General features: G+C 45.6%; 1 protein-coding gene across 1 annotated transcript in view; it reads left to right on the forward strand.

Annotated features, from left to right (window-relative positions):
- NEK8 (NIMA related kinase 8) overlaps nt 1-4,465 on the forward strand; it is a 154,539-nt gene extending 150,074 nt beyond the window's left edge. Inside the window, exon 15 of the mRNA XM_069226202.1 lies at nt 3,669-4,465. Coding sequence (XP_069082303.1) covers nt 3,669-3,694 — 26 coding nt within the window. The 3' untranslated portion in view covers nt 3,695-4,465. The remainder of the gene's footprint in view (nt 1-3,668) is intronic.
- The last annotated feature ends 11,991 nt before the right edge of the window (nt 4,466-16,456 follow it).

Raw genomic sequence — 16,456 nt, forward strand, 5'->3', positions numbered from 1 at the left:
GCTGCGTATTCCTGTTGCTCTGCTGTCTTCTAGTAGGCATATAGCGACAAGACTATTTTTTATACTGAATATTTTCCTCCAGTTCCTTCCTTTTCTTTCTAGCAGGGCTTTTGCACATGTTTGCTTTGTATTTAAACAGTTTTTCATACCGCTGAAGAGATATTTTTTCCATTGAATAAACTTTTTTTGCTCCATTTAGTAAAATAGTACTTTTACCATAGTTTTAGCCTTTTATTAATTTGTGGCATAACTTCTAAATCCAAATCTGTTTTACTGCCTTACTTTTATTACTATATTGTTATTAATTTAAATTTAACCCTAGTGTGGACATTGCACATGCTTTTTTTCTCACTGTATTGTGATCATTGTTTCCTTATGCACAACACCTACATGCTCTTATTGTGAGGTTTATCTTGTTGCTCACTCCAACCTCTTGAAGTTGAACAAAGGTCACTGTCATTGTAACCTTTTTAGGGTGAGCGCGCAAGCGTTTTGACCTGTTGTAATTATTGTGGGCTAGTAACCATGCCCATCACTTTAATTCGTTCCTGGGCATGCCTTTCAAAAATCACTTGATGTCATCGGTAAATGCTTTTCGTTTGTTCTGTCTTGAGGCTTTTTTTTGTTATGCCTTGCAGACTGCCCCTGTTACATGGATTATTGCACGATTGCCGATATACTTCAGCGTAGGTGAACTATTTTTTACTTTTGTCCCTCCCCTTCGTGTTGCATTGCAGCCATGGCACTCACAGCGCGAACAGGCCCAACAGCGTGAACTCGATCAGCAGTATTGGAGCTCTGGTCACACTATTCACAGTTACCCAATCTTAGTAATTTCTTTTGGCTCTCCTCTTAAAACACTTGAGATTGGTAAATGATTTACATAAAACAGAAATCCTAAAAGCAGTGGCTCTCCTAGCACAGCCGGAGGACCGATACTACAATATTCACTGCACTCGGGAAACTTGTCCCATAATGCTTTGCAGGGCATTACTTTTACAAAACATTTTTGCTCATAACTCAGCCTGTGGTGGTCCTAGGACAATGGGACCACCACCAAAACATTCAGTAGGACACACTCTTTCTGTCTAGGTCATCTCTGGGTCCCAACACTAGGTTAGTGGGGACCCCAAAATAATAACCCCTCAATGTCTTTTTAAGCACTCTCATGGCTGGAACTTTTGTTTTACAGCTGGCAATAGCTTGTGTTTTAAGGGCTTTGTTTGTAATATAATAGCTATAGGCCTGATACCCCTGAAAATGTGTATTGTACTACGCTCTCTAGGGGCTACATATATGGTTATATTGCATTATTTATTGCCATTTTATTTTTGTGTGGTTATGCTCTCTAGGGGTTTACTATATAGTTACATGACCATGTTTATGCAAACGCTATTTTCATTGTGTGGTCTTCTAGGGGCTGTTTTAAGCATTACAGTCACATCAACATATTAAAATATTTGTGGCACAGAAACTTGCCTGATAATGCATGACATTCTTTTTACAAAACAGCCTGTGGTGGTCCTAGGACAATGGGACCACCTTCAAAACATTGACCACAATGTGCTCTTTCTGTCTACATCATCTCTGGGACCCCACACTATGTTAGTGGGGACTCCAAAATAATAACCCCTACCACCATTCATTATCTTTTTAAGCTCTGTCATGGCTGACATTTTTGTTTTATAGCTGGGAGAAGTTAGGTTTTCTGGGCCTTGTTTGTAATAGCATTGCAATAGGCCTGCTAGCCTTGAAAATGGGTAATTCACTATGCCCTCTAGGGGGTAAATATATGGGTACACTGCATTATTTTCTCCCATTCTTTTTTTCTTGTGAATATGGTCTCTAAAGGCTGAGTGTATGGTTACATGACCATGGGCTAGATGTATCAAAGACCCGTTTTGCATTTCTTAAAATTCGCAATCGCTATTAGGGAATGGGACTCCATTCATCCCTATCGGTCCGAAGGCCCATTGGTGCAAATGGTTTTGCATTTCCTAATTTGCAAATTCCTGCTAGGAATTTGCAACTTAGGTAATACAAATCTAGGGCTGCTGGGGTCCTAAGGCCCCCTTCTATGCACCCTCCCAAATAAATTGTGCACATGTAAAAGGGCATGTGTGTGCTACATGACACTTTTAAAAATGCATTTCTTGATGCATTTTAAAAAATTGCACAGTGTTACCACCAAATTTGAATTTTTGGTAATTGCATTTCCTAAATGCCCAGTTCGCATTTAGGAAATGCATGATACATGTGCATAGGTAATCCCAAATAGGTGTTCCCTATTTGCGATTACCTATTTAGGGAATCGCTATTTTAGCGATTCCTTAAAATGCACTATGAATGCCTTTCATAAATTCTGAAAGGCTATTTTGCATTTGCAAATGGTGGACTTTTGCGATTCACACCGTTTGCAAATGCAAAATTGTTTGATACTTCTGGCCCCATGTTTCTTCCAAATGCTATTTTTATCTTGATGTCCTCTAGGGGATGTTCTGAGCATTGCAGTCAGCATACTATAATATTTGCGGCCCGAAAACTCGCCCCATAACGCTTTGCAGGGCATTACTTTTATAAAACATTTTTGCTCATAACCAGCCAGTGGTGATCCTAAGATAGTGGGACCACCTTCAAAACGCTCTGTCTACATCAACTCTGGGTCCCCACTCTAAGTCAGTGGGGACTCCAGAATAATAATCCCTCCCACCATTCAGAGTCTTTTAAGCTTTCTAATCGCTAGAACATTTGTTTTGCAGCTAGGAGAAGTTTTGTTTTAAAGGCCATGTTTGTAATATCATTGCAGTAGGCCTACTAGCCCTAAAAACGCCCTTTAGGGGCTAAGTATATGGTTACACTGCATTACTTTCTCCTGGTTTTTTTTTTATCATGGGGTTATGCCCTGTAGGGGCTAACAATATGGTTACATGACCATGTTTCTTACATATGATATTTTTGTTATGGTGCTCTATAGGTTTTTTTTAGCATTACAATCTAATGTGAAAAGTTTATTTCTGATAAATGTTTATATGATAATTGTATATGTTTTAATAATCTCTCCCTGTTACGGTTATGATCATGATTCAGCTGACTTAACATCCTTATTACACTATGACTTTTTGAACACTCTTGATATGTTTGGGTGACCCTTCTAGTTTATTTCTCCTCTGTGGCTGTCTTGTGTCTTCTTTTGGGAACTGTGTTAGCCAGCCAGTAGCTCTGATGGTGGGATGGTGGAAGTGGTATCCTATTGGAATTAGCATGGCAGATTTAAATTAAGATGCTAAATTGCAACATTTTCATTTTTTGCTGCAGATGGAGGAAGAAGGTAAAAGGAAGTGCTTTAGTTATATGCAGGGCCACTTGAAGTATATGGCAGGAAAAGATGAAACTATGAGGCAGTGTTGACAAATTTATGTGACAAGAAAAGTGCAGTTATGAATTTACAGTGCCAGTAGCTCTAACTCAAGCAAACGCAAGAGCTTTTGCATTGCAAATGCTTTTTTTTATTTGTAGACAGAGTGTGTGGTTGTTGAACAAGTACAATTCACACAGTCAAAGATTTCCAGCCGGAGGGGCAGTGAGGAACTGTTCTTTTGGTTCTGATCCTATGCATTTAACTCCTGAATGAATTGATTTGTTTACTGTTGTGTTTTGTTTACTTCCAGCTGCAGCAGAAGAAGCCCCTGTGTGAGAGGCAGCATTGTGGAGATTTCGGGCCACTGTGATGCCAGCCTTATGAATAATGAAGTACCACAGTGCTACACCCTCGGAGGTTCTAGACTACTGTGCAAGAGCCCTGCGTATTCCTGATCAGACGTGTTCTGCTCTCACAGTTCCAGAAGAGTTGTTTGGTTCCTTATATTATTGATAACCCTGGATGTACACCGCACTGATATCCAGGAAGGAACAATGCAGTTATTCAGCAAGGCTTGAATGTTAAATATGCTCCGTACACTACAGAATCCTACAGAGGAGATGCTTTATCCACTGTATCACTGCCTGATGTCCTGTACTTAGGACTCAACTATTACACTGTCTAATGCGTAATGCTTTATCCACATTATCTATTCACACTGTTTTTGTATGTAACACTAACGCCCAAAAAGATTTTCCACTGACTGTAAATAAGATGTGGAATACATCTTGGTAAAATAACACGTTTCTTTATTCCCCTAATCCCTCTATTGCACTTTTGAAGCTGTGGGCTACTTGCAGGTAAGTAAATAGGAGACCCTCCTCATCAGAAGGGGCCCGTGAACACTTTGTTAATGCCATAGGATGTGGTTTGTGGATGTGAAGACTGTGATGCCTGAATGTGGGTGCCTGGAGTGATTACGTGTTATAGTGGCACAACCTCACAGCTGTGAACAAGTTTAGTCAACAATGCCACCACCACACTGAAAAAGCAAACGGTCAGGCCTTGGCTGGTGCCATTTTGCATTTTTTGGGGCAAGAATATGCCAAAAAATAGAAAAAGAAAAAACATGTTGCCCCCTGAATATGGTCATCGTATGCTTGAAATAAGAATTTGAAATGTAATAGTGATAGTTTTAAATAACAAGCTTTTCAGCTGTGCCATGCATTCAATTTGCATTATTATTATTATTTGTAAAGGAAACAAGACTAAGGGCCTGATTCTAACTTTGGAGGACGGTGTTAAACCGTCCCAAAAGTGGCGGATATACCACCTACCGTATTACGAGTCCATTATATCCTATGGAACTCGTAATACGGTAGGTGGTATATCCGCCACTTTTGGGACGGTTTAACACCGTCCTCCAAAGTTAGAATCAGGCCCTAAGTCAAGACGTATGTGAGCCTAAACGCAAGCAGCTCCAGTGTTACAATGCCGGGTACATACTATATAACAGCAACTTTACCCAAAGTGCAGGCCAAATAAATATCAGTTATTTAAAGATAAAACAATAAATAAAGCACATATTGAGCCAGCTTTGTCAAAGAAGAGGAATTAACTATTTTAGGCAGGTGTGATGGATGTGCACAGGCTTTGTGCCGTCACTCAAAGTCAAGGAAGCCAATGAATGAAGAGGGCTGACCCATTTTCCCATGGTGTATGCTACCTACATGGGAAGAAGCAAAATGTGAATGACAATTTAAAAAGCAATAGATGAAGCCTTGTAGGATTTTTGGGGGGGGAAAACAATATCTGGCAAGACAACTAACACTATCTCAATGGGCAGATCTAAAGTACACTGTAAAAAGAGAAACTATTCATTAAGGTTATTTATTTTGCAAAAGATGTAAACGCTCCACCCACTTAAGAAACAATGACTTCCTATCTGCATGCACAACCCCTTCCTCACTTGATTCTGAGGGAATTAAATGGAACTTAGAGGGTCATTCTGACCCTGGCGGCCGGTGGCCGCCAGGGCCACCGACCACGGGAGCACCGCCAACAGGCTGGCGGTGCTCCAACGAGCATTCTGACCGCGGCGGTTCAGCCGCGGTCAGAAGCGGAAAGTCAGCGGTCTCCCGCCGACTTTCCGCTGCTCGTGTGAATCCTCCATGGCTGCGGAGCGCGCTCCGCAGCCATGAGGATTCCGACCCCCCCTACCGCCATCCTGTTCATGGCGACAGGATGGCGGTAGGGGGGGTCGCGGGGCCCCTGGGGGCCCCTGCCGTGCCCATGCCAATGGCATGGGCACGGCAGGGGCCCCCGTAAGAGGGCCCCGCAAAGTATTTCAGTGTCTGCCTTGCAGACACTGAAATACGCGACGGGTGCCACTGCACCCGTCGCACCTTCCCACTCCGCCGGCTCGATTACGAGCCGGCATCCTCGTGGGAAGGTCGTTTTCCCCTAGGCTGGCGGGCGGTTTTTCAGCAACCGCCCGCCAGCCCAGGGGAAAACTTGTAATACCCGCCGCGGTCTTTTGACCGCGGCGCGGTATTTCGGAGGGGGGAATTCTGGCGGGCGGCCTCCGCCGTCCGCCAACATTGGAATGACCCCCTTAATTCTTACTTAGCAAAGAGGTAAAATTCAATACTATCTACAAGGAATAGGCTGATCGAGGTTTGGACATGAAGGCAAACTGAAACATTCTTTTGGGAGAGATAAAAGCCACAGCCAAGTAGTTGGAATGGCGCAGTATGTCAGAGGCTTCCTAGGAAAGGGCAGAGTTCCCACCTTTCATCTCCTTGAACAGGACTGGCTGATATTTGAGGAATCTCTAACCAATGGAGGCCATTCAGATTATGCAGGGCAGGGTTGTAGACTGGGACAAAAAAGCACTTGTGACATCCTCATGATGGCTGACAAGACCCTCCTGTGAAATAAATTCCAGTCCCAACTATTCTTAGATCTTTCTGTCCCTAAAGGTTCTGGATTCCACCTCTATTGCCCACATATAAAGGAGGCACACCAATCACACATCTGACCCAAACCCCTGTCTTCAACCCCAGGGGCTACATATGTGCATGAAATTATAAAGGCAAAAAGTAAAAATACATTACTAACTTCTACCTATGCAGTCAGTATATGTGACTTTTCTATAAAGTAATAACATATTTATGGTATGTCTTAAAGCCTTTTATGTTATCCTAAGCCCGGCTGTGCATTTCTCAGGAGATTCACAGAGACAAATACCAGCAGTGCTGCCAGTTGTCCTACGCCATGCGTAACATTCTTATCGAATGCTGATTTTTTTATCCAGCACCATTTGAGTGCCATGTCATAGTTTATCTTTTGCTGCTGCGAGTATGGTCTTCCAAGCCGCGGCATGTGAAGTGCTAGTAAAGTGTAAGTGTATGGCTTCTATGATACTTTATGTATACTTACTTCTGTGGGCTTAAAGCCATTTAATTTGTTCATGTCAGTGTCATTTAAAAATCCTTGCTTGCTAGTGGTCAGTCATGTCTCTTAGTCCATACCTTTTCTCTTTGGACAGGGACTATCTACTGTATAAGTACACTTTGTCATGTTTATCTGTTCATTAGGGGACTTTTTTTTCTTGGTTTCCTGCTACTTACTGTGAGTCAATGTGCTTACAATGGTGAGCTTGGGGGCACTGTACATGCACCCTACTGCTTCATCCGCTGTGCTTAAATCACACTCCATAACGCCATATTCTTGCTTGTCCCGCCACCCAATCACTCTCTTCTGCTGTCACTTTTTAACTCCTGTGCCACCATGGCCGCTTGCCCCGTACCCCCTTGTTTTCTTTTGCCTCGCCGCATCGCGCTCCTGGCAGGTATGTTTCTTCCTCTTACTTATTTTCGGGCATCTTGCAGTTACTTTGCGATGTCTGCGGGTCTTTTTTATTTACGTTTTTTTCCAGTTTTATGTATCACAAACTCAACATTTAGCACAGCACTGGTTGCATTACACAAGAACACATTCATTTTTGGTAGCAAGGGGAGATTAAGTGATTTGCCCAGAAGCACAGGATGTTGAGGCAGCACCGACACTCGAACAGTGTCCCCAGCTCCAAAGTTGGCAGCTCCAGCCCTTATACCACATCTTCTCCCCTAAGGTCTTTTTCTGGTGCGTGTTGGGGAAAGCTCTGAATAACTAATTTTTTTGTGTAGTGCTTGGTAATACAGGTTCTGCCATTTCATAGCGCTGCAAAGCAGGTGCCATTCTTAACAAAATCGCTATAATTCATTTGCATCAACCTTGCAGAGATGAAGAGGTGAAAAAGCTAAGTTAAGATTGTAATCTGTGACATTCTCGTTCCGTCAAGACCTCTGCAGTGGGTGCATTAACCAACTGCCTTGAGAAGAGCTTAACACTGGGCGATATCACATGCTCTTGAAACCCTCCGGAGGGTCACCAGCCAAGCACATTGGATAGCTTTAGCAAGAAGATGGCGAAAGGTGTTGTCTCCAAAAGGAGTTGTGACTCCAGACCCTAGCACTTCATGGCCTCAAGCTTGATAGCAAAAAACATCTAGCCGTTGGTTGTAAATTGGGCCTCTTTAAATAGAGTTCAGTTAGTAGAGGCAGTCATTTTCCTAACCCTGTGGTGCAAAGAAGCTAACACAGGGGCACCACAGTGAGAAGAGCAGCTTATCACAGGGCACAAAAGTGGAGCAAACTCCATTGCTTCCTCCTCTCAGAATTCACTGGTGTCATGGCTTTGACAATACCCTCAGAGCTACTGTGACCTTGCAGATGCCACTTCCGGAAGCGCTGTCTAAACTAAAACAGACTTTGTATAGCATTTCTTCCCGTTTGAAGAGGCACCATCTCAAATACCCCCACAGTCGTCCAGGTGCAGAGCGCTCCTCACCATCACCTTCTGGACTCCTCTGTATAATAATCCACGCATTGGCTGTCTCAGTCCAGTAATGTTTAACCTGCTCTCCTCCCTTCCAACCCCAGGCTTCATGTAACCACTCCACTAAGTTCCCATGCATCATTTGATGTAAACTCTATGTGTTATATCTGATTGCCGTGGTTACCGAGTACATGGAAAATCAATGTCAAGAAAATATATTTGTGACCCTATCAGGTGGCCCTTTTCTCACTCCTGCTTCTACTGGTGTTTCTCTTAGTGGTTCACCGTGTCTATAGGAACATATGTGTGTTTGTTTATATGGGTACACACCCCAAGGACTACATCTCAAAGTCAATCCTGGACAGTAACAGTAAAGACGCTATGGGCAGGAGATGTTTTAAACAGGAGAACTGTTGTTTCATAAACTGTGGCCACCAGGACCAGCCACGGCTTATGTAACCTAAATGTGTTGTGATGACTGAAGTCTTTTTTTGTATAAGACAACAAACAGATGGGATCCATGTCAGGCTTGCAGGGTAACCACTGTGTAAATAATTTCCATATACATTATTTTTGCATAATTTATCTTATGTGGGTATCAAGAAACTCTGACATGGTTCTGTACCTACCTTGGATTCCCCCAAAAAACATACATTTGAATCCTTTTCATAGCCCAAAACAATACCAATGAACCAGCCCTTTAGGAACCTCACTGTGCACCAGTGGTCTAGGCAAAAAAACACTCTATCGTCCAAACACAGGTTTCCCGCTCTACTCTGAGTAGTCCAGATGACAAGTCCAAGACTTCAAATCAAATTTTGAGTGGCCACTCCGACAGAGATAATTCTGACTTCAAAACCATCAGCCAGTGCACCAATGTATGCACTGAAAAGGCATCATAAAGTCCCAGGTGATTCAGGTACACGTATCTGTTCTACATAGTCCAGTCCTGAAACCAGGGCTTTCAGAAGACTATTAACCCAAGGCAGTGCTTTAAATGAATACAGAGTACCAGCCCTTCTATATTTCCATTTAAAATACTGACCCAAGGTCACAGATGTTGCACCTCTGGAACCTATCCTGTCGCCTATCTACCACTGAAACTCTGTTTCACCAATCTGAACACATTTAAAGCCTCCTGTTCAGTTAAGATGTCACGTTTGTTATTCTCTGTATACAGTCAGTGTTTTAAGTTAGGTTGGTATTGTCAATGCAGAGGAATAATGCCTTTAAAAGTTTAACACACAGAAATATATGACTGCCTCTTTTGCCCCCTCATTCTCTGGGTTAAATGCCACAAAGGTGCCTCTGTTTGGTGCTATAAATGTTTAGGTAAACACACTAGAAAGTATCACAGCCAGTCTGTAGGAATGAGGCCAAGATGGCGGCCTTGTTGTGTCCTCTCTCGCAGCGACAGGCATGGGAGGGTTGCTGTGACACCTGGCATACATCCACAACACTCCAAACCAAAACACATAGGTAAAAGACATTGGCTCTCATTATAACATTGCCAGTATATACCGCCATCTGCCGCGGCGACGGCCACCAAAAGACTGTCACCGCGGCTACCAGCTGTCCACCCTATTATGACCACAGACGGATTTCCGCCAGAAGGATGGCGGAAATCCGGCTGTGGCCATGCCTGCAGATGGCGGTAAGGTGACGATGCTGCCAGCAGCCATGCCAGTAGACTGCTGCAGACCGTATCATGACCCATCTCCTGCTGCAGGACCCCCTCACACAAGGTAAGTCGGGTGCTCCGACAGGGGACGGGGGGAGTGTTTTGTGTGTGGGGGGTGCGTGTGTGTATGTCTGTGCGTGCGTGAATGCGTGTTGTGTGTGTGTGTCTATGCATGGGTGTGTGAGTGCATGTATGTTGTGTGAATGCGTGTGTGCTTGTATGTATGTAAGTGTGTGTGGATGTGTGTGTGAATGGATGTCTGCATGCATGGATGAATGTGGGAATGAGTGTGTGAATGCTTGTGTGAATGAAGGTGCATGAATGAAGGGGGGGTCTGGAGAGGAAAGGTGAGCAGGGGGAAACCTGGGGAGGGGGGCGGGGAAGACCCCTATCAGTGACAGAGAAGGGATTCCCTGTCACTGATAGTGCCTACCGCCATGGTTTTCGTGGCGGTAAGGAAGCCACGAAAACCATGGCGGCAGGTGGGCTAGTGACGGCAGCCAAGCTGGAAACTGAAGTCTCCAGCCCGGTGGTCATTACCACCGTGGCGGACGGTGTGGTACATTGGCAGTTTGGCTTGAGCCAAACCGCCAATGTCTTAATATGGAGAAAAGCACCACCAGCCTGCTGGCAGTACTTTCCTGCATATTAATGCCATCCGCCGGGGTCATAATGACCGTCATTGTCATTTACAACGCCAGTAGCTCTAACTATCACAAATGCAAGACGTATTGCATTACAAATGCTCATTTCCTCCTACAGGAAGCACAAAACCTGGGCACGTGAAGATGTGTTTCCATTTCCTCTTATCCTTTTTGGCTATGCTACTCTGACAAATGTGTTGTTTCTGCTGCAGAAAGCCTGGGCACTCAAAAATCTGCTTTCATTACCCAGAGTGCTTTTCGTTTTCTGATCAATCACTTCCTGACTGCACTGCCTGCACATATTTACATGTTATCTGTGTCCCAAATAAACAACTCATTGCTTGTGGAATGTCCTCTTCCAGATAAACAGTGCATCATTTAAAAATTACTGTTATACGCATTTCATTATACTTATTTATTATCATAAATAAATTATGTTATTACAGAATGACGTAGGTGTAGTTTTATTATAAGAATTGTTTCTTTTGTGTTGAACATTACATGTACTCCACTTAACGCAGCTGAATATTTCAAAACAGCTCGGATGGCAGGCCAAGTCCTCCAGTTAACACTACCCAAGTATATATCCCGGTATGCAGAATACAACTTGTTGCTTTTTTCTATTGTAAGTGAATTTGAATTTTGTTGGAGTGTTGGGAATCCAAGGTGAGTAAGGAGTCAGATAGTGTCCATTTTTGAGAAGAGGTGGGAGTGTTATTTATTTATTTATAGAGTATCTGAATCTGAAAGAGACCTTCACCTACTGGATCTCTGTCAGCTTCGAAAGGGAGAGGGCTACTTTCTAATCTCTCTTCCTGTCTTCATATTACTTCTATGCCTTCTGGAGGTGAGTGCGCATCTTCTCACTGGGTGACATAGCTGAGGGAGGTGCGAGCTTGTGCTTGGTTCTGCATGCTTAGTGGACCCGCCTATGGTGGTTTAGACTGATGATGTTTCAGATGGTACTGTTCCTAGAGAGCTGTGGGATGATGTTTGTCATGCACTTGTGCCCACAGTTCTTTTTGATGAGATTGTCATGTTGGTACGGTTGTGTGCATTCAGTTAAGATTTAGGCCCTCATTATGACTTTGGCGGTCTTACAAGTGCCGGCGCTATTTGTGGCTCCCTATTTTGACATTTCCGCTGGGCCACCGGACATAAACAGAGTTTCCGTCCGCTGGGCCAGCGGAAAAGTCACATCAACATTGCCGGTGGCTCATAATAGAGCCGGCGGCAATGTTGATGTGACGTAGGTGCAGCAGCACCCGTCGCGCATTTCACTGCCCTGTGCGATGGGGCTGTGCCTGGGGGCCCCTTACTGCCAGCCTTTTCATGGCGGGGTTTACCGCCATGGACAGACTGGCGGTTGGGGCTTATGACCGCCTGGCAGAAGCCTGGCGGTCAAGTGGATGGGCCAGCAGTATGGCTGTGGCTAATGCGCTACGATCATAATACACTGGCGGTACACAGCCAGCCTGTTGGTGGTGTTACCGCCAGTGTACCGCCGGCCGCCAGGGTTGTGATGAGGCCCTTAGTGTTGGAGAGATCAGGCCCCTTATTGATGAGTGAGGGCCCTGTTGTGATTTGTTTTTAGCCAAATGTTTTCAAACCAAAAAGATTTTCGGGTCTTTTTTTTAATCACTGATGAATTGATTGAGATCTTAAAGTTGGAGACAATTCAACGTTGTTCCCACCACTTACTGACAATGGGGACAGTTCACAAAAAAATAAGCAAATCTCCACCTGTGAAAGTACCTCTAACTAATGCAGATTTGCCTTTTTTAGGTTTTGCCTGCACAGCGTTTGCGCTGTGCTTGCGAAGTATTTTGTTTTCAACAGAAAAAAATCATACAAGGGCTTACATCCCACCCACAGGCCAAGCAGTACTTACCATTTGCATGCTTCACCAGTCACTTTCTTTTTCTTGCTTCTGACTGGTTAGCAGCCGCTTCTGATATCATCAAGCAGAACTTTGTCTCTGGGCATCGGCTGTGCCCTGGAGCTCGGACAAAGTACCCCTCCTGTTTGGCGGTCAGTGACTGCTAGTTGGTGTTTTTCCACTGGCCGTGCACGCTCCAGAGGTACTATTTTTATTTTCTACTTTTGTCTTCCACTCTCTGTAGTGCATGTGTTTGTTTAGCACAAACTAAACCGAAGGTAACGGAATGTTTTACATGACCACCATTTGTATTCAGATGTACAGGGAGAAATTGAGGCCCTCATTAGGAGTCTGGCGGTCTTCATACTTCCAGACTTGCAGTGGCGGTCCGACCGCCGCAGTCGTGTCGGTCCGACTGCCACATTAAGACCGTGCCGGAGCCGCCATGGTCTGACCGCCGACACCGCCAGGTTGCTGCCAGTCGGCGGATTACGACTCCCCAATCCGCCAGCCTTTTCATGGTTGTTGGACCACAATGGAAAGGATGGACAGCCCAGTTGTGCTTTCCGCTGCCCGAATAACAGGCAGTGGAAAGCGTGGCAGGTGCTGTTGCACCCACCGAACCTCAACATTGCCACCGCACCGGCGTCAATGTTGAGGCCCTATTTCCTGCTGGGCTGGCGGGTGGAAACGCTGTTTCCGCCCGCCCAGTGGGAAACTTGTAATAGGGCCGGCGGTGTTCTGGCCTCACTGGTGATCAGATGGCGGTACGAGTTTGGCGGTAGGCCTCTGCTGCTCGCCAGACTCATAATGACGGCCTAAGTTATTTGTCCAGAATCACAGCATGTTGAGCCAAAGTCAAGACTCAAACCCGTTTCCCCAGCTTCAAAGTGGGCTCCTCTGATCGTTTCTCTCTTTATTGCCCAGTTCTGCTTCTTACCTCCCCCTCCTGCACCTTCCACATTGTCCACTTTACCCCATCATTTCCTTACAACAGAGAAAGATATTTATTTTTATTTACAAAAAAAAACAAGTACAATATCAAGAAAATTAAAAGTGTAAATTACTTTTTTATGTGTGATATATAGCACATGGGTCACGTCGCAGTTACTTGTGTTTGGTACATAATTTAGCCAACTGTTCCTTTTAAATTTTTGTTTCTGATTTCTCTTTCATACCCCACTTCGTTTTTTCGACCTTACATATATATTTTTACTTTAATAAATGTTCCTTTGCTTCTGTTATATTTTGCGACAAAGGACAGTGGGGAGTCTGATCGAGACACAGCTGCCGCAAGGCCAAAGTGCCCTACCTCTTTCTTCATGACACTTCGCTGTGGTCTTGTTTCTGCGTCTCATGCAGTGATTTTGCTTTCTCTGTTTGTTCTGGTTACTGTCAGCACTGTGGTTTACAAAACCAGAGAGAAATTGAGCCCACAGGGCAAGGTGAGGGGTCACGGGGTTTGTGAATGAGGAGAGAGTGGAGCAGCGGTAATGGTATGGTGGCAGGGGTGGTCAATTGGAAGTGTGAGCCTGAATAGTATGTATGAGCCTCTGCTTAAGGCTTTACACAGAGTATACCATGAATCCATTGCCAGATCCTTTAGAAATCTTAATTTCTGATGGATACAACTACCTGTGGATTCCTCACCTTATGAATTCATCCTTCCGCCAGCATCCGACGGAAAGTCTTCTTCCTAGCTGTCGACGTCATAATGGCATGGCTTCACGTGACTCCGTCTGACGTCAACGTGCCAATAAGAGGTCCTCGTCGGCGTTCTGACATCAGTTTTCCTTTTTTCCGTGCCTTTGACGCCAACGGTTTTCTTCCTGGCTCGTTGTTTACTGTTGCGTCTTTTGGTGGTTACAATATCGCCTCCAAAGAAGTCCGGTTTCAAGCCATGTAGAGAGTGTGGGGGTCGGATGTCAGTGACCGACCCTCATTCGGACTGTATTTGGTGCCTTAGTTCTGAGCATGATGTTGAAGGATGTTCATTGTGCCAGACTATGAACCCTAAGGGTTTAAAAGATCGTGAGGCGAAGCTTTTTCTAGCGAAAGCGAAGAAGAAGGGCCATAAGAGGGATTCCTCCCATGCTTCACCAAAAAAGCATAAGAAGCGGCGTCATCGTGATTCACGGCGCCGTCATGACTCTCGGCACCGGTTGGAGCGGAGCCGATCGAGGTCGAGGTCTTCTCGATGCCAGAAGACATGGGAGATGAGCCCTACTGTGACGCCTCAGCCCAGGAGTCCGGAGTTGTCGCCGGCGCCATCTGTCTTTGAGGTTGCTCACCATAGCCCTCAATTTTCACCGGCGTCGAGGAAGCCTAATGTACAGCAGTCCTCGACTCAGCAGTACCCTGCTTTCCCGGCTCCAGGGGCGGATCCGGCTGCATTTTTTAATGCAATGTATGCCGTTTTTCAATCTATGGCCCCTGCTGGTGCACCGGCGGGTCCCACGGGGCCATTGGCATTTGATTTGGGCTCTCCGGCGCAGTATAAAGCAGCTCCATTCATGCCCTTTTGTCCAGCAGATGTCGGATCGGCACCAAGGGTATCTTCTTCTGGGAGTTCACCACCTGTGACGGTGGCTCCACCATTGCGTCAGCCGACGCCATCGCCGCACCATTCGACGTCGATGATGTCTCCTTCCAGACCGGCTCCATCGCCTTCCTGCCAACCAACTCCACGGAGGTCATCGTTGGACTCCGTGTCGGCGCCGGTGCCGGCGCCGGGTGAGGCCAGAAGTCAACCATCTCTTCCTGGGCCTTTCCGAGGTTCGAAGTCTTCGGCGTCGATGGATTCTTTGTCAACGCTGGCTTTGGAGACTCATCTTCGGTCCCAGAGGAAGGCTTTAAGACTTTTGGAGGAAGAAGAATACAGACAGCTGGTGGAAGGTGAGATTGAGCCTTCGGATGAATTCCAAGGTCTGGCCACTGCAAGTGGGCTGGATACTTCCCCGGAGTGGGACATTGCATCTCTGGGGGAGTTTACAGAAGAAGCTGCATCCTTCCATACCGTGGTAAGGAAGGCAGCAGAGTTTTTGGACTTGCCTTTGTCTGTGGCGGAGGTGAAAACTAACCTGCTCATAGAGGTGTTGCATCCTTTAGCGTCCAGTGCTGATCCTTTGCTGCCTTTCAATGAGGCTTTAACTGAGCCTATATTGGACCTGTGAAGGAAGCCAGTTACGACTCCTGCAGTGAACAGGGCAGTGGCGAGGAGACATAAGGGCGCACCAGGAGATCCGGTTTTCCTGTCACGACATCCGACTCCTGAAAGTTTAGTAGTCCAGGCGTCTTGTTCTGCGAAGTCTGCTCCTGGAGCATTCCCTGGAGTCCCAACTGATAGGGAATCCAAGAGGATGGAGCAGTCTTCGAAGAAGATCTTTTCATCCTGTTGTATGGCGCTCAAGGCTACTAATTCAACCTGTGTGCTGGGCAGATATGTCCACGCCCTTATGGACTCCGCTAAAGAGATGGCCAAGGATCTGCCACAGGAGATGCAAAAGTCATTTGGGTCTCTTTTTATGGATGCGCAGGCGGCTGCACAGCAAATAATACAGTCTGGCCTGGACACGTCTGATTCTGTAGCCAGGGCCATGGGAACATCTGTGGCTACTAGGAGGCATGCCTGGTTAAGGTCTTCTGGATTTTCATCGGACGTTCAATCCACCTTAATGGATCTACCATTCGATGGAGAAAAGCTCTTTGGAGACAAGGCGGATTCTGCCCTTAAACGGTTTAAGGACTGTCGGGCAACAGCTAAGTCTTTGGGCTTACAGACTTCTGCTGCAGCATCTTATAGACCTTTTCGCAGGTTTAGGGGGTTTACACGTGGCTCTGCCTTTCGGAGGTCCCAATACTTGGCCCAGCAACCTGCCAATCTACCCTATCATGCCTTTAGAGGGCGGGGTATGGGTAGAGCTAGAGGGCCAGCCCAGCAGCCTTCATTTTCATCCTCCTTCTCCGGTGGACAACAGCAGAAGCAGCCCTAGTTTTCCCCACTTTATTGTCCA

This window comes from Pleurodeles waltl, chromosome 3_1, assembly GCF_031143425.1.
Source record: "Pleurodeles waltl isolate 20211129_DDA chromosome 3_1, aPleWal1.hap1.20221129, whole genome shotgun sequence".
Lineage (NCBI taxonomy): Eukaryota > Metazoa > Chordata > Amphibia > Caudata > Salamandridae > Pleurodeles > Pleurodeles waltl.